Source organism: Sinocyclocheilus grahami, unplaced genomic scaffold, assembly GCF_001515645.1.
Source record: "Sinocyclocheilus grahami isolate Dianchi unplaced genomic scaffold, SAMN03320097.WGS_v1.1 scaffold574.1, whole genome shotgun sequence".
Classification (NCBI taxonomy): domain Eukaryota; kingdom Metazoa; phylum Chordata; class Actinopteri; order Cypriniformes; family Cyprinidae; genus Sinocyclocheilus; species Sinocyclocheilus grahami.
The window spans coordinates 1,089,188-1,114,188 of NW_015505753.1; the positions used below are offsets into that span (position 1 = coordinate 1,089,188).

The window sequence follows — 25,001 nt, forward strand, 5'->3', positions numbered from 1 at the left end:
AGCTATCAGCACTGTATCTGTGAGCAAGGCATTTAATATCAAGTTGCTCCAGGAGGACTGAACTGGTTAAAAAAAATATGGCAAAACCATATGAAAGTTATAAAAAAATAGCATTGGCATGTTTCCAGATGTATTATGGTCCTGGTATGTACTGTTAAGGTACAGAGAGCCTCTAGCTCTTTTTTTTTTTTTTTTTTTTTACTGATTCGGAGAAAAGCCTCCAAAGTTTTTCCTGTAAATATTCTGCAATAAACTGCAGTAGCATCCTGCTCAGATAATAAAAGTTCTGCATGTGCTGAGTGAGCTGGTGTCAATCACTTACGGACAGCTGCCGTCTCTGTGAGGGCAACAGTGTTAGCAGCATTAATGTCAGCACTAAGCAGTAAAACCTGCCTCATCTAGCCTGCTGGCACAGCACCTTCTCTTGTCCTGGCCAGATTAACGGCTGAATGTGCAGTGCAATGCCCAGCGGTGCCTGCTCACCTGCCCTAAGCGGCCTCTGCCTAGCACCGAGCAACCAGCCACTATCAGGCGCAACCAGACGTCACTGTGAAACGGGATTACGCTGCCAAGTGTCACGCACAGAAATTCAAAGACACCAGAGAAACATCCGAAGACTGATTTGCATAACGCAAGCTTGTATCACACTTTTGCATAACCCACAGAAGTAATGGATTGTTCAAAGGGAGCCTTATTTTTTTTTCCAATTCTTAAATGAATTGGCATAAATGAATGTGCTTATTAATGCTGACAGGCAGTGAGAATAAAAATAGAGCTTGCAATTATCACCTTCCTCTGTACGTATAAAAATAAACGTTTAAAAAAACGGAGTAAATAAATAAATTACTCATGTCATCCCAAACCTGTCCAGTTTTTTTCATTCTATTCTATATATATATAATGGAAGTCAATGGGGACCAGATACTGTTGTATTTACCAATTTTTCCAAATATATTTGTGGTCAGCAGAAGGAAATTCATACAGCTTTGGAACAACTTTAGCTGAGTAAAAGATGACAGAATTTTCATTTTTGGGTGAAATATCCCTTTACTCTTGGCAGGTTCACTGGCTGTCAGGGCAGTTTGCAGATTACTATTAATGTTTACTATTGTTATTTTTTTCAGGGTATTTTATAGAAGGTACAAGATGTGGTTATCCTTCCCGGCCTGAAAGTAAAATTAATTGTTAATAATAATTATTATAATTATAAGAAAAAAATCAATCAATCAATCAATCAATCAATCAATCAATCAATCAATCAATCAACAAACAAACAAATTGACAGAAAAATAACTGTGTGGCTCTGGTAATTATTACTTCACCCTATCTCCACTTATAAACATAGTACTATCCAGGTTGCAGCAGGTTAACTGTTTTTGGTAGATCAGGAAATATTTTCTTTTCCTCAGTAATGTAATGCACTCTGAAAAATGTCATAAATATCACTCTCGTGTAAGTATTTTAAATGTCAATGTCTATCAGAGCCCATAATTGTCCCAGAACGTTATGAGGCTAACATTTATCACATATTTAAAGGTTAAGGTCTTCTCCTTTACTAAGTTTCAAAGGCTTGTGCTTGAAAGGTGTTTGGTTTTCTTGTAAATTCTTTCCCCTTGGCTTTGTTGTGTTAGTCACAAATTTTGGAGAGTCGAGACAGCTGAAATAAAGTTGATCATTGGCCTTTTTCTCAAATCACCACATGTTCTGCTGTGAGGACTCTTTGCTTATTGTTTTACTTTGTTATCTCTTAACTCAGCACTGGGAACTTTGTGAGATTAGCACGGTGAGAAACATATGTTCAGGAGACCAAATTCATCCATTACTTGAATCCCCAGGACTGAACTTGTCTTCTTGTTTGCATTGCAAACCCAAATAGGAATGGCAAATATGACATCCAAAGCCTGTGGTTATTGCAGAATATGGAACACCAGCTGCATTGGAACAGGGGGATTAGATCTGGACCAAAATGCTTACGGACAAAATAAATGTGGTTCAGTGATTATTGTCTTGTTATCAGAGCTTTCCTTGCCTTATTGCTCTCTCTCCTACTTCTCACACTCTTACGTTCACTTCTTCTTTTGCTACTGTATTTTATGTGTTGTAATTTAATTTTTCTAGACATTTCCACTAATATTATGACCCTCTTTTTTTTTCTTTTTTTTTCACAGCAGTCCCAGGGTATCCTCGCTTCTCAGGGAGTCTAGCCCACACCTTTCTTCCCATAAGCCATTTGGATCACCATGCCAACAGTGGGGTCCTCTATGGACAGCATCGTTTCTATGATACACAAAAAGGTGGGCAAAATAATAATTCTGGAATTGACATTTCTGCTTATTTCATAAACCGTTATAATGATTAAGTTGCATGTTTTATATGCAGCTCTACTTCTCTGTTGTAGTCTCCAAATATGATAGTTCTGGCATAGTTCCATGAATTGACCCTCAAGGAAAGCTTAAGTTGGTGCTAGTTTAAATGATTAACAGCCGTATCTGATCTACTTTACAGAGAACTTCTATTTAAGAAGCCTCCCGTCCCAGCCCCCACTCATCTCAGCCAATCACAACATCCAGCCGATGTCAAGGACAGGATCCGGACAACCCCAGGGCTCATGCAGCAGGGACAGAGATGCAGGAAGTGGGATGAACCTACAAAAGGGTATTAAAGAGCCTAGCTTAGAGAGAGGTGTGGTTTCAGCTGCAAAAGATAAAGACAGACCTAGTAATAAACATGATTCTAAAGACCGCCATCACCACCAACTACTCCATCATCACTCCCATCAACCCCAGCTCCACCCACAACATCCAGCCACTATGGAAGAGATGAACGGCAGGGGACACAAAGCCACTCTGCCTATTGAGTATAAGGAACATCCACAGAGCATGGGAAAGCCTCTTAGTGCCTGTCTGCTGAATGGAAAGATGCTAAATGGGGACCATGGAACAGGGGCAAAAGGCTCCATGACTACGTATGGTGGGGATGGGGTGGTTAGAGGTAATGTAGGGTCCAATAATGTCCAAAACAGACACGTGGGAGGTGGCACTAACGGGCACTGTGGTAAAGAGGCGATAAGTGGGGAGATGCGGATCAGTGAACAGCCTCCTACAGACTGTCTGGAGCGAGGTCAGGCATTGCAGCATTCTTTGCCCTATTCAGTGCCTCCTCCACTGCCCATGGCTGCTGGAGGGGGGCATCCAAGTGGCTTCCACTGTCTGCAGCTCCATCCTGGCCACCCCCATCACCCACACCAAAATCGCCACTCACACCATCACCCTGACTTTTTCTGCCCTCCACCACCAGCCCCTATGGGAAATCCTTCCTTACATGATAAAGGAATCAATAATGGTGGCTGCAGAGACTCCAAAGTGACTGGAGCCACATTTATTCCATCTGTTAGCCACCTTGGGGAGAAAACCGGAGGCCCCTTCCAGATGGGCAACTCTGAGTGCCAGGGGGTTGGGGGTGGAGGGAACAGTGTCAAGGACAAGGCCATGGAAAAGATTGGCAATGGGGGGCATCATGGTAACTGGCCCAGGAAACAACAGCATCAACCTCCAACCCAGCAGCAGCATCCCTACAGAAAAGCTGAAAAAGCACCTGACTGGATGCACAACCACAACCACCACCATCACCTACAGCAACAACAGCAGCAGCAAAGCCATTCCCAGCAACACCAGACTGTGCGATCCCGCAGTGCTGACTGCATCAACAGTATGGAAACAGACATGTTCAGATCTACACTTACTCAAGAGACAAAGACTGTTCATCCTCTACCCAACCAAACCAACACAAATTCTCAGCCCTACAGAGACTGCTCACACTCCGGGCCTCCAACCATTCCCTCACCTCTTGCTGGGAAGACCATGACTCAGCACACGGGTGGAGGAGGACATGGAAGCTGCTCTATGCAGCGAGATGGACAGAAGGTTGCCCGCATTCGCCACCAACAGCACAGTAGGGCTGGCCCCGATACCCCTGGCACAGACATGGCCCAGGCTAATGGGAACCAGGAGATGAAGCGGAAGATGGAAATGTCTCCTTATGGCTACAACAACAATGTGCAGCATCACCCACATCAGCATACATCAGTGCCACCTTGGGCCATGCAATCTCATCACATCCACTCTGAAGAGAACCAGCATAAAGCTTACATGGAACCTAACAGTGGAACTGCCAACAACAGACCGCCCACACAACAGCAGCACCAGACGGCAGGAATGGGTCCTCCTCCTCCTCCTCCCCTTCATCCAGCTCCTCCTCAAAACCAGCAGGAGATCACAAGCTCACAGGGAGAGAACAGTGCCATAAAGAACCTTCTGAAGTACAGCAACCAGCAGCCTCTCCTCCTGTCCCAAAAGAGCCCATTTGGAGGGCTTGGGAACCTCAAAACAGCAGCTAATGGCACCAGCTGCTCTATACAGGGAGGCAAGCAGACCCTACCCTCCAGGAAAGGCCAAAGCCATGAAAGTGAGAGAGCTGATTGTGGTGGACGTGGCCGAGAGATAGGAGATGTCCCACATGTAGAGGGGGAGGTGCGACAGCCTCCGGTAGGGATTGCAGTTGCCGTGGCAAGACAGAGAGAACCTCCATGCCAAGCATCAGGCAGCCATCCCAGCAGCCGACAGGGGCGGGTGCACTCCACCATGAAAGGTAAGCTTGACCTTTGATCTGTCAGGGCCTTCCTAAACAAACAATGGGCAGGGGCGCAGTGCAGTTTGTTTATTCGTGACCTCTGGAAGACTTCACTGATGAAAAATATATAGCAGAACTTGCCAAGACCCAAAGTGGAAACAGCTTTTTCCTCTTACAGCTAAAAATGCCAGTGCAGGGGGAGAAAGAGCACATTCCACTGTAGAGAAAGGCTGCTCAACAGCTGTTTGCATGCTGAGTGCCAAAGACAGTCAGAGTTGCAGATGAGAGAAAATCACTGATGTAAATTTGTTAACCATTTTGTAGGCATTCCACGCTCCATGTATCCTTCAGATTCAACTGGAGAGGAGGAGAGGAAAAGGATGAGCGTTGAACACATGGGCCACCGGTGCCTAGACAGAGAACGAGACGTGTATATTAGGTGAATGATCCACCCCTCACACACTTTTTTCACTTGTCACACATGCTCAAGTCCTGACCTTTCATCTGTTTCCGATCTGGCTTTGCAGGGATAACAAGGAAAGGGTCGAATTGGCACACATCCATCCCTCAAACAGTTGCCATGGTGACCTTACCTCTCACATCATGGTGCCAGGTGGAACTTCCATGCAGTCGAGCCAATTAGGAGACCCAGCTGCACATACACACTCTGCTCATCACCACTGGATGCCACGTACAGGAAGTCCCTCACTATGGATGACAGGTCACTCCTACGGTCAGTAATGTTGAGTATAGAATGAGTCTTTTTCTTGTTCCTTTTTTGGCCATTGTGAGGTTCATAAGTTCATTTTGGTTTCTACTAATAAATGTGTTTTAAAAATTATAAACTTTGTTGTATCCTGAAAGTTGTTTTATGTTTTGTAGGTATTGGTCACACAGCTCTGCATCAGAATCTCCCTCCTGGGTTTTCTGCAGCCATGCCTGCCCCTCTTCAGCCAGTTCTACCCCTGCCCCAGGACCCCTCCACCCAACTGGTGGTGCTGCCCAGTGAGCCTGCCACACACCCGGCTTCTCACCTTGGTATACCATGGTGTTTTCTGCCTAGTATTCTCATTTCCTCCCATATCCTCAATTTATTTGCCCTGCTGAGCCTGACCCATTTGTCAGATTTAGCATTCATTCTTTTTGTGAGGCACACAGCAGCTCTCATGGGTTTCTACGTGAAGATTTTACTGTCAGGTTGCCCAGTCTGAAAAATTATGCTCTATAACAGTGATTCCACTCAAGTTTCAAGGATATAAGTTCACTTTAAACCAAGTCCACACAACACGACTCAAACTTGTAACTGATGCTCTTATAGTGTGATAATTTCGAAAACATGCTTTGTCTAGTTGCAGGAAATACAGTGGATTTTATCATTTCAGACTTGTTTGAAGTCTAGTTGACTATTCTTCAGGTGTATACATTGTCCCAATGAATGAGAGAGCAGCTATGAATAACAGCCAATAAAATTGCTAAGATGAAATAGCAAAAACATGCAAGAAGAAAACACACAATATGCACACAATCACACAAACGGTTTCCTGTCAACCACCTGCTCCACCCCCACATGGTCTGGGTCAGGATGCTTTCACCACCCCCCTCAGAGCTATTGCCATATGTGCTCTAAAACACGCTGACGTAAGAATACATCCCAGCCTTATAAGTCTACACAGGCCTCTGCTGTGCAAACAGGCTGTGAAATCGAATTATCTTCATGTCTTCGAAGGCACACTTCCTTCCGTGCTCCACAGGAATTCCAGCTGAAAGGGGAAGTGCATCCACTAAAGCCTTCCCCCGGGAAACATTAGTTAAGCTGGGTTAATGTTCTAGAGCAAAGGTCCGTGATGTGTCAAGGCAAGCACAGGGGAGGGAGAAGAAGGGTCAGGCTGAACATGTACATTAAGGATGCTATGTGAAATGGGAAGAGTAGAAAACACATTTGACTTGCGGAGGCAGGGACTGAAGATGTGTCACTGTAGATGTGCACGGCTGGATTTCTGTTCCTGCCAGGGGAACGGCAGGAGTTTATCCCTGACATGGGAACTAAGAAGTCGCCTAGACTACATGCTGTAGTATGGGTCCACTGGTTTTCAGAGAAGGGGATTTTTCAAGGGAGTGAATATAGTTTGTCAAATGCCAAGCTTCTCATGCTAATATTTATTCTAATGGAAACTGCTTCCATTTGTTCACTTTCATCTTAATCAAATAATTATTATTGAAAGCATGTATCATTCTGTGCTCACGCGGCTGCACATTTGGGTTGGAGACTTCTAGTGTGAGAAAAATGAGGGAGGAATGTAGTTAGTGTGAGAAAACAAAAGTGGTGAACAGGGAGCAAGACACCGAAAAGAGCGTGGGAGTGCTGGTTGATGGGCCTCTCTCTCCCATGCACTCAGTGTAGGCCAGAGTTATTATAGATATAAAAATCTCACACGGTCTCAAATTAATTGTATTTCATTTTTTTAATTTTGCTTTTTTGTTTTCAATTTCAGCTTAGTTTTAGTTTTAATACTTTGAATGAAATTGAATTTTTGAAATATATCCTGTGATGAAAATATGTACATTTCATAATTTACTCACCCTCATGTATGACTGTTTGTGGAACATAAAAGAAGATTTTGAAAAATAAAAATTCTATTTTTTTGTTTGTTTGTTTTTTGACCATGCAGTGGAAGTCAATGGTAACCAAAATTGTTTAGTAACCAACATTTTTCAAAACATCATCTTTTGTGTTCAGCAAAAGATAGGAAGTAACATGGGCTTAGAACAATGTAAGGGTGAATAAATGATGACAGACTTTGCATTTTTTGAGTAAACCATGCCTTCAACATATCACAAAGGGCCCTTGTTGTCTACTTGGGAAGTTATTTTTGAAAAAAAAAAACAATATTAAATTATCCAAACCTTTGTATCTATACCTTCTACTACTTCACTACTAGTTGTTGTTTTTATAGTTTTCATTATAAATAATATCCTCAGTATAGCTTGTTTTCATAAGATGGTAAAGGTAAAGGTGATGATCTCTATGTGAGACCCTATGTGAGATATATTAACATTCTGTTGCCTAACATGGCCTTCCACATGATTTCACACAACACTAACACTTCTATTTCTCTCATTAGATGTGATGGAGCAGCCTGGCCTGTGGCCCCCAGTCTACAGGGCCCGAGGGGCCCACTCCCACATGCAGCATCCTGCTGTGTATCCTCGCTCGCAGTTTCTACGGCAACAAGAGCTTTATGCTCTCCAGCAACACCAGCAGCTGCAGCATCAGCAACACCCCAGCCATCACATGCCGCCACCTCCATCACACAGAGTAGCAAACAACATAGATCTTCAGCAGAGAGCCACAGCTGACCACAGCCAGGTACACAAAACACACACAACCCCTCATATAACCATTGTACAGCAGTGGTTTAGAAACAGCTGAGCTTTCAAATGAGCTAATGCTTGACACCTGATACTGAGAGAGGATGCACTCCTCTCTGTGGAACGAGACAGTCGTTTTTGTGTGCAGGGGAGTAAACAACATTTGGAGCCAATAAATCATGAGTTTCATTTAAAAAATCCCCCTATAAAACCATAACTGCTCCCTAGGATCCATAATTTCCTCCAAGGTCCAGTTACATTTTAGACATGCACAACCAAATGCAGCCAACAATGGACTGTGGTAAGATTGGGCCAAGCACTACTCTTTTTGATTGCAGGTCTAAATCAATAGAACTGAGCAAGTAGGGTCTAAACGAAAATCTGATTCAGCAAAACAGGTGAATACGTTGATGTGACGATTGCATGACCAGGCGGACTTCAGAATATTTGTCAGTTCCCTTAAATTAACCAAACTGCCTAGATCTCATTATAGGGCTTGAGTTCTCTTTATGGATTTTCCCATCTAATTCTTTCAATGCCTAGGTGCAAAAGAAGCCAGAAGAACAGAGCATGGAGCTAGAAGACATTTTGTCTGAACCCAGGACTCCCAAACCTGCTAAGGGCTATGCCTACGGCCCATCCAACCAGGCCTCCTCACCTCCCAGGGGCTCCGCTGCCCATTTGTCGCCCTGCTGCCAGTCCCCTTGTATGCGGCCTCACCCTAAAAGCACACCCTCCACTCCCTGCCCCGCCCCAAGTCCGGTAGCTGCGACACCCCGCTCACCAGCCATCAGCCCTTCTCCATCACAGATGCCCAAAACTGTTGAGTCCCAGGAAAAGAGAGTGGAAGGGCAGCCACTACAAGACTATCCTCAATCCATGGAGCCTGGTAAGGAGTTATTCTCCTTTACATATAAATATTAGAAATGCAATGAACTTGTTGACTTGGAAAAATTTTGTCTGTCTTAGTGTCAAGAGGCGATCTGAAATTTGTGTGGTCGTTCACTCTAGATTTGTGTCTTTGTCTTGAGGCTTAGGTGCCTGCTTCAAGTCATTGTGTCTCAAAAACACATAAGCCACATGTTGGTTGTTATTCATGCTGAGCCCCTCATGCAGAATCAATCAGGGCTTTTTTTAGACTCTGTGGCTCTGTGTGGGCGGCTATATAGGCAGGAACACGATTGACTAAGCTGCTGATAGATGCAGAAAATGGCTGACAGCTCAGCTCCCCAGCGCCATCACATCAGTAATGATGGAGAAACACCTTGTCCAGACTCACCCCCACTCCCCAGCCCACACCCTCTTTATCATCATTAACACCTCACTAACAGTTACAGCGTGCCAGAGGGTACAGCAGTGTCAGAAAGAGAGCCCTGTTTTACCTCAGAATTACCCCCTTAACAGCTGCACTTCTTAAAGTTGAATCAAGATCAAGGCATAGTGTTGCTGTCATGAGGAATGAAATGCGTTCTTGTTCAGATCTCTGGTGCAAAGCTTATTAAACATGTCACCCTTTTAAGGTTGTCAAATATAAGATTGTTTCATATGCTGATATTTTTTAAATGCTGCACAACTAAACTTTGTTTATATTCCCTGTCACAGATCTGCCACCTGGATATACCTATCCGAAAATCAACATGGGATATAGGAATATCCCCACCACTCAAGACGTACAGCTGGCAGAGCCTGCTGATCTGGAGGCTGTTCAGACTGAACCTGTTGAGCACCCTCCTCCAGCTCTCTCCAGCTTGGGAGAGGGCCTGGAATGTCATGCAATGGTGAGGCCACTCCGAGAACCACAAGAGCCAACAATGGACGTTGATGCCACTAGTCTAGTTGAAGAACAACCTGAGGGTGTGTTTGTGCAAGGGGAGGTTGTCAAGACAGTCATGGCCATGGGCTGCTGTGAACCCATTGAGGACAATCAGAAAAAGGAGCATGCCAAGATAATTTGCACACCTGCTGAAGTTTCAGGCTCTGAAGAAGGACAGGTAACTATCCTATCGTCTGAGGAAGTAATCCATCAAGAAGAACCAATTGTTACCTTTGACGAAGAAGTGGGGGAAGATATACCTCCTCAAGAGAGTGAAGACATTGACACACTGAAGGATCCAATACCAATACCACAACCATGTGTCTCTGATTGTTCACTCAACCAGCTGCCAAACACCACTGCCCAAGCAGATGTTGCAGTGGTTACTGAGGAAGATGAAGAGAAAAACTATGTGAAGGTTCCATCTCCAACAACAAATAGCTGCTCCCAGAGTCTCACAACAAGTTACTGGAGTTTGGAGCTCCTGATTGCAGCAGCCTTCTGTGGGGACTGTCCTCCTCCCTCTCCACCTTCCCCTTACCAATCCCAGAGATACTGTGGCCCACTCAACTCCACATATCATGGCATGGAATTGCTGAGTGAGCTGGCTGATCTGGAACTGCAACGGTATCAACAAAGTTGTGGTAAAACTCAAGGTATGTTATTGGAAAGTTTGCAGGGAGAAAAAGGCTCAATTTTACTCCTTCAGGGCAATGGTTTTGCTTCAGGACCCAGATTTTCATTGAAAAATCTCTACTGTTTCCCTTTTAAGGACCATATATCTGTGTCGCATCTGTTCTTTTCTCCTGCTGTTAAGATTTCTGCAAACAGTGGTCCTGCTTGTCACTAAACAGTGAAAAGCTGGTTTGTAATCACAAAAGCAGTTGGTGTTTTCACTCTAGAGCATTGTCTAGGCTAATTAGCTATTTCACCTTTTGTTAAAGCTTCCCTCATATTATCATGTTTTTTATTCATGCAAGAGTATGTATAGTGGTTGTCAGAGTTAGTTTTAACTATTTAACTAGTCCCAGAGGATCTACTAAAATTGTGAATACAATATTCACTTTTTATTGATTTGTTTCTGTATGTTCTCTGTTGCTTTAGTAGATTTTGTTAAAGGGGTCATCGGATGCGACATGCACTTTTACAAGCAGTTTGAGCTGAAATGTGTGTTGGCAGTGTGCGTAAACAACCACCCTATAATGATAAAGATCCACCCAGTGTTGTTTTAAATCTCGTTAAATCATTTATCCTTTCTCAAATCGAGCCAATCTCAGATGCCTGTCTGTATGATGTCACACAGATCCTGGGCCGCTCCCACGGTTGTTGATTGATGCTAGCGTTTTACCTTAGACCCGCCCTGAGTGAGCTGTCATCAGTCTGCCATTGTTTCGATGCTGGAGCAGATGTAGACAAGAATGGCTCTTAAGCAATTGAGGTGTTCTGTTGTTGGATGTAATAATGAACATAGCAGTCGTCATTTACTCCAGACATCTGAGCCACTGAAGACGCAGTGGATTAGCTTTATTTTTTTAAGGGAATGCGCCCCCCCCGATCTGCCTAAATGCGTTTATGTTCATGCTTTTTAAATCTCGTTAAATCATTTATCCTTTCTCAAATCGAGCCAATCTCAGATGCCTGTCTGTATGATGTCACACAGACCCTGGGCCGCTCCCACGGTTGTTGATTGATGCTAGCGTTTTACCTTAGACCCGCCCTGAGTGAGCTGTCATCAGTCTGCCATTGTTTCGATGCTGGAGCAGATGTAGACAAGAATGGCTCTTAAGCAATTGAGGTGTTCTGTTGTTGGATGTAATAATGAACATAGCAGTCGTCATTTACTCCAGACATCTGAGCCACTGAAGACGCAGTGGATTAGCTTTATTTTTTTAAGGGAATGCGCCCCCCCCGATCTGCCTAAATGCGTTTATGTTCATGCGAATAATTCGCGATCCAACCTCACCTACAGAAGAAGTGAGTTTAAGGTTCTTTTATGAATCTTTGCAAATCGCCTTTCCTAATAACATGCTAGTTAGCAAGTTCTGCAGCTGAAGTAAACAGTCTCATTAGAGCTCGTCACCCCACGGAAGAGAGGGGCGGGGTGAGCAGAGCTCATTAGCATTTAAAGGAACATGGAATAAAACAGCTTGCTGAAAACAGAGCTGATTTTGACAGGTAAAAAGGGTGTTGTTTTACACTGCTATTGAGAAATTTTAACCAAAGTATGTTATACATTAAAGCAATAGGCCCCAAGAAGGGGCCTTCGCGTCGTGCCTAACAACACCCCTTAGCTGTTATAAATTCACTGTAAACCATGGCTTCACGTGGCTTATTGCTTTTATAAAACGGTTATTCCATATACGTAGTAAGGTTTCACAAAATAAAACAAATGAAAGTGTAATGATATTAATAATAACATTATTCTTCAGCCAAACAATGTAGTTCCTCAGAAACTGTTGTGGTTCCAGCAAAGTGGTTGCTGAGCAACACACAAATGTAAACACTGGTGCACTTATATTCTATGTACTTATGCACTATGTACTCAATCATGTAGTGTAGGAATTATATATGGCTATTTTGTCATTCATAATCGGAGTCTGATAGCCCCTCCCCCTTCACTACGTAATTAAATCTGCGACAGTTGAGTGCATGAAGTGTCCAACATTCCACACTTAATTTTTTCGATTATTTAAGTGCATCATCCGGGTATTTAAAGTCCACTTTTTCTTTTTGGAATTTTCAGTGTGAACGCACTACTTGCACTATTTATACTACAAAATGTCATAGAATAGTGCATACGTATGCGATTTGGGACGCACCTTATGTTTGTACAGTAATTTACAACAGCTTCGAACTTGGCACAACCAATCAGAATCAAGAACCGGAACTATCTGTTTTATATAAAGTCCCTAAAGAATCATATCAACTTGTAGAAAATGGGCATCCGATGACCCCTTTAAAAAAAAAATAAACCATGGCTTCACGTGGCTTATTGCTTTTATAAAACGGTTATTCCATATACGTAGTAAGGTTTCACAAAATAAAACAAATGAAAGTGTAATGATATTAATAATAACATTATTCTTCAGCCAAACAATGTAGTTCCTCAGAAACTGTTGTGGTTCCAGCAAAGTGGTTGCTGAGCAACACACAAATGTAAACACTGGTGCACTTATATTCTATGTACTTATGCACTATGTACTCAATCATGTAGTGTAGGAATTATATATGGCTATTTTGTCATTCATAATCGGAGTCTGATAGCCCCTCCCCCTTCACTACGTAATTAAATCTGCGACAGTTGAGTGCATGAAGTGTCCAACATTCCACACTTAATTTTTTCGATTATTTAAGTGCATCATCCGGGTATTTAAAGTCCACTTTTTCTTTTTGGAATTTTCAGTGTGAACGCACTACTTGCACTATTTATACTACAAAATGTCATAGAATAGTGCATACGTATGCGATTTGGGACGCACCTTATGTTTGTACAGTAATTTACAACAGCTTCGAACTTGGCACAACCAATCAGAATCAAGAACCGGAACTATCTGTTTTATATAAAGTCCCTAAAGAATCATATCAACTTGTAGAAAATGGGCATCCGATGACCCCTTTAAAAAAAAAAGCACACATCACATAGTTGTCTTGGTAATATTCAGTGTTATCTGAATGTGGAGGCCCTTCTTCCTGTGATATCTTATAGAGCAATCTGCATCTGTTTCATGAAGAATAATATGATATTTGTAAATCAAGACATAAATTAGCCCTTCAGTTTAGTCTTTCCTACAATGCCTGTTTCCAGCTAGCATAGATACCAGATAAATAGCTCATTTATGATAGAATTCACAGTATGAGAGCCATAATATATTGTTGTGTTTCTTTTTTTTCATCAAAGAAGAAGATCAATGGACTTTTGACCTGCAGAGTCTTGCTACTTTGGCAGCAGCACGTGCCCTTGAATTGGGTTCACAGGAGAGCAGCACCACAGATGCTGAGAAGCAGTTTCCTGCTCGAAGAGCTCTCAACTTGCGCAGAAAATGCAGCTGGACGCCTCGCCATGAGCCGGTAACACATCCATGTTTTTTTCTCATATGCGTTTTCGTCATGTAGTTTATAATCTATCTTATTAAAGATAACCAAACGCTAGCATACATGAACATTTGTTCAGTTTTTTAATATATAGCCTATCCAAGAGAACATAAGAAATATGTAATTTGCATCCTACTTTATTGGCATACTCAGTCTAGTTAAGGACTGTAATGAACTAAAAGTTAATAGGATAACAGAACTGTATTAACTCAGGGATAGAAACAGAAGTCATCCAAGACTGGAGCAACTGACCAGCAACTAAGGGAAGAGTTGTTTGATTTGGTTGCTCCAGGTTTGCCCAGTGAAAGGTACCATGGACAGTATGGATGGGCAGGAGTTGGCGATGCGAGTGAGGTTAGCAGAGCTGCAACAGCGTTACAAAGAGAAGCAGAAAGAACTGGCCAAACTCCAGAGGAAGCATGATCACCAGTAAGCACTACCCACCATCACAAACTATTAAATATTTTTTTATTCTTTATACATAACCTGTGTGAACACACAAGCCCTCATAGTCCAAATTTGTCCTCCTTGAAAAGTGAAATGTGTAATTTTATGTTAACTTACTTTCTCCAATCCTAGGTTACATGCAGATTACACTCTATTCAATAAAACCCTATTCATACCACTAGAGCTGTACTGCAATGGTTGCTAGTAGGCGTCCCTAGTTATGGTTGCCCTAGTAACGTTTATGAGCGTCAGTACCCCAAATGTCATTCTATGCTAAAAATAATCACTTGTCTGAAAAATTATAATTTGCCTGTTTTTGCAACTGTGCAGAAATGACACACTTCATAATGAAAACATGTTTAGCAAAAGATAACCATGTTTTTCTTTAGGAAAGAGGAGACTCCTCGCAGTCCAGCACGTCGTGGCCCTGGTAGACCACGCAAACGCAAATCAGTCCCTGGTCTTGGCTCCGGGGCCCTTATTGAACCCCAGAAAAAAGTAAAGTAAGTATCTCCTGTTCCCTTGTCCTCTTTGCCAGCATCTCACACACACAGCAGATAAGCCTCCCATATCAGCACAACCCAGCAGACGACTCCACAAACCATAAACAGGAAACAGGAGAACTCATCTGACCTCAGTGAGGAAGTCCAGTTATGCTTTATTTTTCCTAATCAGTACTAGGCCTGAATTGCATTACATGCATTTGGCAGCGCAACGCGGTTGGCCGTGTCTTCATATCTCCTTGCAAAGGTTCCACTGTGTGTTTCCTTGGTTCAGGCTTATAGACGGTATCCTAAATCTATGTACATACACTGTGTGTGTGCGCCTGACAATAAACTGGTTCTGTGTCTGCCAATCGTTGATGTGAATGGCATGACTATCCTGCAGCAGCCAGGGGGGATTCAACAGGCCGTGGATGTAATTAGAGCGCTGTGAATTCTCCTCTAATCTATTTTATTGCCAGGAATGTGACAGATTCCTGTCGTTTAGCACTTGGGTCAGTGCAGGCCAGGAGACGAGGAGGTCACGTTGACACACGCATTCTTACACCGCAATTAATTAGTGTGTGAGTGTGCTGTTGTGGAGGACAGCCGCCTGTGTAGACAGTAGAAAAAAAGGCACTTCGTTAGATTTTGGAACTTAGCACATATAATGACTATAGTTAGGCTGAGTGATTGTACTGTGTTCCCCAATGCCTGCTGGTATAGAGAGGATCTGTCAATGTTTGAATCTCTCCGGAGCTTTGAAGAGTGTTATTGACACTCCGAACACCCCCAAAACCTCTTTCTATCTCTTTTCTCATTGTGTTCCTGGCTGTCCCACTGTCATGTCACCTCCTCTCTGTTTCCGCCCGCCTGCCTCTGCCCTCGTGCCAACCAGCCGCCACAACGTGATTCCATATGACAGTGACACCCAGACGCACGGGCAGGCAGCCAGGGCCCCTCACCGCGGGCAGTGTGTTTGTGTGTGTGTGTGTGTGTGTATGTTTGTCTACTGTATATAAAGGCGGACAGTGTGTCTTGTAGCATTTAACAGGCTAGCAGCCAGATCTTCATTTTGTACAACATCACACTAGATTTTCTGCTATCATGCTCAGGTTTAAATAACATATATTTATTTTAAATAACAATTATTTATTTATTTATTTATTTATGCTGTTGGCTGGGTGGCTGACGTTGTTTAGTTTAGTTTATTGTCCTTTTGTAAATTCTTTTTGTATCTGTATCCCTTCAATCATCAACAACAACAGCTGACAAATACAAACAAACATCAACAGATTACAAAACACATTACAAATACAACCAACAGCAAAACAACAACATCCCTCTCACAACAACGGAATCACTGCCATAGATGTAAAATGACACCTGTGATATCACAAGAATTTATTTTACAAATCTATACTGGAAGATATAAAAGATCTTTGTGCACGGGCAGTCCGTAATAACTGTACCCTATACCTTCGACCAGATTTTAACAACTCATATTCACCATAAAGAGGATGTGATAGATCCCGAAGAATTGCATGGCTTTTCCTCACATGGCTTTTGTCATTGTTATGCAGAATTTTATGTATTTATTTATTTACATATAAGAAATATGTGCATCTACCTACATTTTTGCAAAACTCCAAAAATGTATTTATACATACAGTTTACTTACGTTTCTAGCTGAAATGAAGACTAGAGGTGTAATACACCAACTTTTATTCCTTTTCACAGAAATTGGATCTGATTATTGTTTAATAAAGACTCGCACAATACTGTGTTATGGCCTTAAAACATATTTACCATGTGCATGATTTGTAAACTTTGACGTTTGCATAACTTAACCAGTTCCATATAACATTTATGACATGGTATACTTGCTCAGTAGCGCACCTGGTACAGCATTGCATTTGTGATGTTGAGTGCTCGAGTCCTGTGAAACACAATTCATGATAAAAAAGCTCCAGGACTTAAAGATAGAAGTATGTTAAAACTGCATGATTGCCTAAGCAAATGCATATTTATGTCACGTTTGAGATAATTCACTGGATAATTCACAATTCACATTTCTGTACCGCGATACGTACAACAACCGACATAATAAGACTTTGCCAGATTCACAATCATCTGTTTCAAATAAAACTGAACATGCTTTTAATGCCGCTCACTGTATATTTTACTTTTAAAGTGTCAAGTAATGCGCAAAAAGCGAAGTAATATAATTTTGCAGAAATGTCGCCACTGGCACTAGTGAACAAAGTCTAAACTGAGGGTAAAGAACAGATTTAGCAAGTAACTTCCCCTCAGGCCACCTAAGCGTGTATGCTTATCATGCATAATCTTTCTGACAACTAAAAGTGAATTTATTTATAAATCAAATTCAGATGGTGCGTTAAGTTGAATCAGGTTTGGAACCAGAATCCTTAAAATACTTTACAGTCTTCTTCACTAATTGTGCTGTTTTGGTTTGTTGTTTGATAGTATAATACTGCTGCTGTTGCTCTCGTAGGTAACACAGCGCGACACTGCATTGCATAATGAGAAGCTATTAACAGACAGGTTCACACGTTCAGTGTTTTCTCTAGTGCAGGTGACTGCATTGAGGCATTGTCACTTGCTGCTTTCTATTTAGCCTTTTGAGATTGAGGGCAGTGGGGTCAGTAGGTAATAACTCACATCATGTGTGTATGTGGTTGTGTTTGTGTCTGACACTATGTGTCTGTGCTTAAAATTCCTTACAGTGATATTCAATGTGTTTGTGTGTGTGCACGTGGGTGTTTGAGAGAGCTCTGTTTAATTAGCTGCCGTGAGCATGCACCAAGGGGAGGGGCCATGTCATGTTGTGTTTGTCAGTTCGTTGCGCGGTGAGGCCTACCTCACGGGGAAAGAACACACACTCCGTTGCACCCTCTGTCCCCTTGGCTGTCAATCACAAACACATTATGCATTTGTGTGCACATATTCACACTAGTAGGCTAGTTGAGTGTCAATAGAAACAGACGCATCCTGCAGGAAAGAAAAATCACAAGAGATTACTTTAAAATCCCAGGACAGCAATGAGTTTAAATGGAGATCAAATGGAGACATTGACTTTTCCTGTGAAAAAGACCCCAGTAATCCCACAAGTTTCAAAGATCTCAAAGATCTCAATGACGCAGATTTAGTAGGTGTCTCCAAATTGTGGACTGGTTGCATACATTTAACTCCATTTATGGACATTTACCAAGATTCCAAGTCCAGCATCAGAGATCTCAACATGAACTCAATCATTTCTTATCAAATTCTGTAGAGATAGAATGATCTCAGTTATGCTTACCACATTTTAGAGATCTATAATCTTATGCTGTGTCCTAATGTGTTCGAAGTTTCCATTAACAAGCAGTTGTTTGTCCATTCATGCAAGATTTTGAACCAATGTGGGCAAAAAAATATCATGTTGTGGCTGGTTATGTCAGCTGAAATGTACCTAAATCTGACTGAGATGACTATCTTAGGACACTGTTTTAAAGCCTGTTCACACTGAGGACAACAACCATAATGATTACTTTAATATTGGTTCTAATTCTACGAGAATAGGCAAGTCAGAATCAGAATATCAGAATATTTTGGAAACACTTTCAGAACAATGTTTTTTTTCATCTGATAAATGATAAAAAAAAATTGACAGCCAATCAGAATGCATCAGAATTTAAAGAGCTCGAACAGCTCAAAAGTCGCTGACAACACAACTGAAGCAGGCACTTATAACAATCAGGGGTGCATTTCCCAAAAGCAATTATGTTTGTAAATTCTGTAGTCACCAAGTTCAATGGAACTTATGACCATAGATAGCTAACGATGCTTTTGGGAAATGCACCCCAGAACATTACTGTCCATTGTTGTGGATGCTAATAATATAGTAATAGTTATCTTAACTGTTATCGTTCTTGGTGTGAGGCGAAGTTGATACTTAAATGAAACAAAACCAAGATCTCCTTTATGTCTCCTGAGCTTTGAAAGAGCAACCTCAGAGCAAAACAGCATTTCCCCCTGGGACTACGTAAGCAGAAGCACATTACAGCAAACAAAATCTCAATTAGGTTTCCACAAAGACAGCCTCTCTAGAGATGTCTACCGGCGATTAAACAGCTCATGTGACTGACGGCACACTAGCTCTTTGCTGGAGGATGGAAGGTAATCTTTTGTCTGTGTGCTGTCGGTCTAGCGTTCGTTCGGTCTGTCGGGCAGGTTTCCAGGGAAATTCAAGGGCATTCTCTCCCAGCCTGCATTCAGAGCCGAGGGGGACAAGCTGCCTCGCTGATATGGAAATACAACTGCAAGGGCTCTGATATTCACCAAGAACAATAGCGTCAAACATGCAGTGCCCTCAAACGGCTCGCTCTGTCTTTTCAAAGGGACCGGCCCCCTTTTTTTGTAGCAGGAATCTCCCCTGATAATTCACGCTGGGCTTTTTATCCGGCAACTGCCCTCGAACAGTGGCTGGATGGCCGTCTGATCGTAGTTCCTCAAGCGTGAGGTGTGGAGACCATGATTTTTTTCTTCCCTCTTTCGATACTCATCAGAGGAAGAGCAGGCAGCGATTTGAGCCCACTGAGAGGCAGCTCAGCCTTGTTCTCTCTCTAATCTGTCTTTCTTGCTTTCTCTTTTCATACTGACACTGCCTGAGCTGTAGGGGTGTTTCGGACATGAATGACTCAGTGAATTTGAACGAGTATTTTAAGTGAACAAATCATTCTCTTTCACTTCTGTTCTGGCATTTTTGTTCACTGAAGTCTCTCCTTTAAACCACCTGATTTCAAGACAATGCACGCACAAACAGCGTTATAGTGTAGTTTCTGAAGGAGGATTTCATTGGTTGAACCTACTAGGTGAATACACTCATCACTAAATGAGACTGAACGATGGAGCAGCGCTGAACAAATTGGGCCATTTTTGTGATCAATTTGTGGCAGTTTGTGGTTATAATTTCATGAAAAGGACAGTAAGAATTAATTTAGTTGCAAACAACTTTTGAACAAATCTGTTGAGTGAATGATTCAATGACTCACAAAATAGAAAAAGACACAGCGATAATGATGTAAAGAATTCTGGGATAAATCAAAATATCCACCACTTCTGAGCTGTACTGACTGTAACAGCTTCTGTTGTTCTTTGACAGGTTGGTGGGGGTGGGGCTAAGTCCACTAGCAGAGGAGCACCGGGGAGGTGGAGAATCGCAGAAGAAAAATAAAAAATTGTCCAGTCGAGGATTTGGCCGCCTTAGCTCTACACAGGTCAGTGTCCACACAAGTCCTTTCTTCTCTTGCTCCCCTCAGCCAATCATCACTTCTGTATTTATTAATCAGCTCATGCTTTTTTATCAACCCCTTGCTAAGCTTCACCACCTTTGGTTACTATTGCTCCCACAGGATTGATTTGGAGATTTTGGGGGCTTAGTGAAGGATTTAAAAAGTGGCCCAGAATAAGTCTTAATGTTGATTCCCTCTCATATTGGTCTCTCTTAGATGAAGTCACAGTGTTATCGGAAGAACAGCACCCATGATCAACAAATAACTCAACTCAAGCAGAAGGTCCCAGGTGGACGACATTCATCTGGAGCTGCGTCAAGAGACCCAGAGTTTTCCTCTGCATCTAAGAGCCTGTACTCTGGCCATAGTAACTCCAAAAGAGATTCTACACAGCTCAGCACAGCCAATGAGTCTGAGAGCCTGAGCGATACAGGTAAAACCTATCTTCTGTAATGGCATATCGTGCCATGTGGCTTTAAAAGACAAAACTAAGATGATGTACTGTATACAGAACAAAATATGACTTACTCAGAATAACAAGATAACTTAATAGTCAACCTATATACATTCATTTTGTAGGTAAAATCAGTAAGAAATAGCTCTTTAAGGTAACAATTGCAGTTGTACTCTTTTGGGTACTTGTGCAGTCAGAATAACCAAAATGCACACTTCTAGTACTGAAATTCTAAACTTTCTGACTAAATGATGGAGCATAACTTTCACAAACTCCATCATGTCCTTGCAATGTATGTAATCAATGGCAGTTTTCTCTGATGTACTTGTGTATGCATGGAATTATTTCCAGCCACGAGTGGGGACAGCGGGACACAGGAGTGCTGGAAGAGACACCATCCAGTGGCAGCTAAAAAGGAAAGAAAGAAAAGTCCTGGATCAGCAGCTTGTTTGCAGCAGCCAGGGGCCAGGATCCCGCAGGGCAGGGGACAGGAAGTGGATGAGGACGGGGAGACGTCCCCCTCTGAGAGCGAGTCCTCTGAGCAAGGTGAGAGTCAGCCGGTTTGTGTCATCTTGGGAAAGTAAGAAAAGCTTAGTGAAGCTTTCAAATGTGTCACAATTATTCAACACTCTGAGACTACGTTTTCACGACAGCGATGTAGTCAAAAACGGAAAAGTTTTTCCCTTGCGTTTTTAAAAAGTTTCACGTATACACGACAACGTTTTCAAAACGATCCGCGTTTACGCAGATCCGCGAAAACGGCCAAAAACGTTGTATTACTTATGCCACGCCAGTAGTTGGCGCTGTCACCTTGTTAATAAACGTTACCTGTAGGGAAGTGACGATTATATGTTGTATATGATGCGTCTCCGCTATTGCTTGTAATATTGGTGAAGTAAATCCACACTTTGCTGAAGAAGCGTTAGCAAACTCTTGAGCAACAACAACAGTACCATGTACTCCGCCATTGTTGTGTATGTTTGTTCGTGCTTGCCTTTAAAATCGACACGTACTGTGCATGTCTACATACCTAACACGTACTACGCACACGCATGACGTCACCGTTTTCAAAGATTCCTGTATTGAGTGTTTACACGGAAACGATAACGGTGCCGTTTTCAAAAACTTGCACTTTGAAACCCGTCTTCAAAAATATGCGTTTTCAGTTCCCAAAACGCAGTTGTCGTGTAAACAAACAGGCAAAACACACAAAAAGTTTCCCGTTTCTGGCTGAAAACGTTGTTGTGTAAACGGCCCCTAAGTCTGTGTGTCACCACCTGTCTTAGTCCCTGTTTCTCTTCTCTTTCACACAAATGCAGTTGATCTCTTTAATATTTCTTCAAGGAATGCATGTGCCCCGAGCGGCACTGAGAAAAGTTGTTATTAAGCAAGAGAGCAGTGTGCGTGTATATGTGAAAACATTTATGTCTGTTAGGTGCCGTTCACACAGAACGCATCTTTGCATCTAAAAATGTGAGATGCAGTGCTCAGGAATGGTTTTTTAAAAAGCACAGTGCAGAATGCCTCTTCCATCATGTTGCTGTCAAATAAAAAAGTTGCCATGACTACTTGCTACTGTAAACAAAAGCTTACAACGCTTGCCCCGCCTCCGAGGTATTCTGATTGGTCCACTGTTTTGTAACTGATGATGAGCGGCGCTGCATGTAAATGTTGAAATTCTTTTAACTTGACACAGGGTCTTGAAAACGTGGCTCATGTGCGAGACACTGCAAAAGACACAAGAAACAAGCGGAACGGACATATGCGTCTGTCTAGCACGTCTACATAGAAAAAAAATGGAAAAGTACCACATAGAAATGGGAAACCATGTTCTGTGTGAACAGCCACTTAATCTAGAGTAACCAGACTTTTGGTAGAATTATTTGGTTCGCTTAGACAGGAAGAGATCATCTAACCAACCTATATTGCAACCATATAAATCTGTTTTTGCAAAGTTAGTTTTTACGTGTCATTTAGGTGTGAAAAATGGATACCACAGTAATAGACTGCCGTGGAAAAAAAACATGCAAATCTAGATTAGCAAAAAGTTTGAGAGAAATGTGGGAAAATTTGTGCAGACTTTGCGATCAGAATTTTTGTCAGTCCAAAAGTTTTAAATATCAATTACTTCCTTGATGGAAAACAAAAAAGAATATGAAGTTCTTCCCATGGCTGTCTAGTTTACTTGCTACTTCAGAAACCTCCAGAAAACAACACTATAACTCATTGTTTCATATGGCATACAAATGTTTGCACAGTGAATGATTTCCAAATTAGATCAAGATGTAGTTGTACGGCGACCATTTGTTTATAGTGATTCCAACATATTATGTTCTGATATTTATATTATAGTCAGATGCGAACAGCCATACTGAAATGTCATTTTCATGATACAGAGGAAGATGAAGAGGAAGGCAGTTATGGCAGTGAGGAAGGCCAAGACATCAAAGCGCAGACGTTCAGAGATCTGCCGTTCAGTCCTGCCATTACAGGCCCCTCAACTTTCTCTGTTGTCAAACTGGAAGCCAATCAGAAGGCGAAAATTAAGCGGGCACGACAAGAACTTTATGGTAAAGGCCATCAAAAATCCCAGTGATTGTGCCACCTCATGCTTTTGATTCTAACCCTTTGCATTTTTGTGAAACCCATTCAGGATCTCAGTTTCGGGCCGTAACAGATGGGGACGTGAAGGTAAAACGACGACCCACCTGTAGATCCATCCCCATCACTGTCTCCAAACCACCAGGAGTCAGAAGGCGACCAGGCAGGCCCAGAGTGCAGGACAAACGCTGGCCTGGGATCACGGGCAGGCCGGGTCATTACAGAAAGAGTAGCAGTCTTCTCTCATTTCCCAGCAGCAGCAACACTGAGAGGCTAAAGAGAGCCACTCGGAAGAGCTCCATGCTGAGAGCCACGGTAAGCAATTCTGTCCAGTGGCATAATATTACTCATAGTTTAGGAAGATTCAGGTATTTTATTCCTTAAAGCATTGCAAAGCTAATCAGTTGTCTAGCACACTACATTGGATTGGTTTTAATAACTTGAAGGTACTTATAGTGTGCACCTAGCACTGGAAACAAAAAACAAATATCGGATCAGGGCTCAGTATTGGCAGATAGGCTAAACTAAATGACTGTATGGGGGACTTAAAAACTGAATTGGGACAACCCTAGTTGTGACATCTTGTTTACTACAAATCTTATAGTTCTGTTGGTGTTATTTCATACACTCTATAAAATGCTGGGCTGTTTCAACCCAACTTTGGGTCAAATATGGACTAACCCAACTGTTGGGTTAAATTTTTACATTACATTTTTAACCCAAAAGTTGGGTTAGTCCATATTTGACCCAAAGTTGGGTTGAAACAACCCAGCACTTTTAGAGTGTAGTTTAAATTAATTTACTACCCTTCCAAAAAGTGAAAAAGAGTCATTAAGATTTAGTAGGTGTCTCCAAATTGTGGACTGGTTGCATACATTTAACTCCGATGCCCATGATTGTCTGCAACTAATCTTTGAAGTTTTGTTTTTACCTTACTTTAGAGGAGAACTTACTGGTCGACCGAGGCCCAGTCCCAAGACAGTGATGATAACGGCAGCACTCGGAGAACAAGACTTCGAGAGGTACACACACAAACACAAGCATTCGCATTTTTTGGCACATTTAACACTTGTCTTCTCTTGCTGAGTAAGAAGCGACTTCATGTAAAGGTGATGTTCACTTGGTCTGAAGAAGTGAGAAAATGTTTTGCTGAGTGTGGAGAATGTAGAAAAGAGTTTTCCTCCATTTCCTTCAAGCGATTCAGTGTCTGCGCTGCTTCTGTGGTTCAGTCCAAAGGTCGAGCAGTCAGCCGTCTGATGGAGAGTTTTGCAGCAGATGAGGGCTTCCACCTGGGTGAGGACAGTAGCTTCTCAGAGGAGGATGAGAGGAAGGTGTCATCGAATAGCAGAAGTGCTCCAGGTAAATGTATGCACAACTGACAGGTGTTGTCAAGCATGATGTGAAGTCATTGGTGGTTATGTTAAACTGTATTTTGAGGTATTGCTTTTCATTTGGCAGCTCCTCCGAACTGTGTTCTGACTAAAGAGCTCCTGACAGATGAACTCAAAGTTCTGATCTCCAAAGAAGATGAACTACTGTATGCTGCTCGTGTGCAACCCCTGGAGTCGCCTGATGTGTAAGTGCACTGTATAATAAATGCCCCTTTCCAAATATTATTATGGAAGTTTATGGGAAGGCCCAGGTGAAATTTTTATAATTTTTTGTTGTTGTTGTTGGACAGTGAATAATGACTGACAATTATTATTATTTATCATTTTTATTTTCAGCGTTTATTTTAATTTTAGTGTTATGTTTGTCATTTTTATTAGTTTTTATATATATATATATATATATATATATATATATATATTTCTATATAG

General features: G+C 42.1%; 1 protein-coding gene across 3 annotated transcripts in view; it reads left to right on the forward strand.

The window, feature by feature from the left end:
- Positions 1–25,001, forward strand: part of LOC107556618 (BAH and coiled-coil domain-containing protein 1-like) — a 92,218-nt gene that overhangs the window by 56,900 nt on the left and 10,317 nt on the right. For 2 of the 3 annotated variants that reach the window (XM_016239756.1, XM_016239758.1), the window contains 19 exons: positions 2,169–2,294; positions 2,506–4,647; positions 4,954–5,068; positions 5,157–5,362; positions 5,512–5,667; positions 7,752–7,996; positions 8,542–8,887; positions 9,601–10,467; positions 13,710–13,879; positions 14,196–14,332; positions 14,740–14,853; positions 19,997–20,111; positions 20,343–20,559; positions 20,932–21,126; positions 22,977–23,150; positions 23,234–23,496; positions 24,123–24,203; positions 24,411–24,540; positions 24,640–24,757. In XM_016239756.1, the coding sequence (XP_016095242.1) occupies positions 2,169–2,294; positions 2,506–4,647; positions 4,954–5,068; positions 5,157–5,362; positions 5,512–5,667; positions 7,752–7,996; positions 8,542–8,887; positions 9,601–10,467; positions 13,710–13,879; positions 14,196–14,332; positions 14,740–14,853; positions 19,997–20,111; positions 20,343–20,559; positions 20,932–21,126; positions 22,977–23,150; positions 23,234–23,496; positions 24,123–24,203; positions 24,411–24,540; positions 24,640–24,757 (5,917 nt within the window). The remainder of the gene's footprint in view (positions 1–2,168; positions 2,295–2,505; positions 4,648–4,953; positions 5,069–5,156; positions 5,363–5,511; positions 5,668–7,751; positions 7,997–8,541; positions 8,888–9,600; positions 10,468–13,709; positions 13,880–14,195; positions 14,333–14,739; positions 14,854–19,996; positions 20,112–20,342; positions 20,560–20,931; positions 21,127–22,976; positions 23,151–23,233; positions 23,497–24,122; positions 24,204–24,410; positions 24,541–24,639; positions 24,758–25,001) is intronic. The other variant, XM_016239757.1, reaches the window with a different exon arrangement.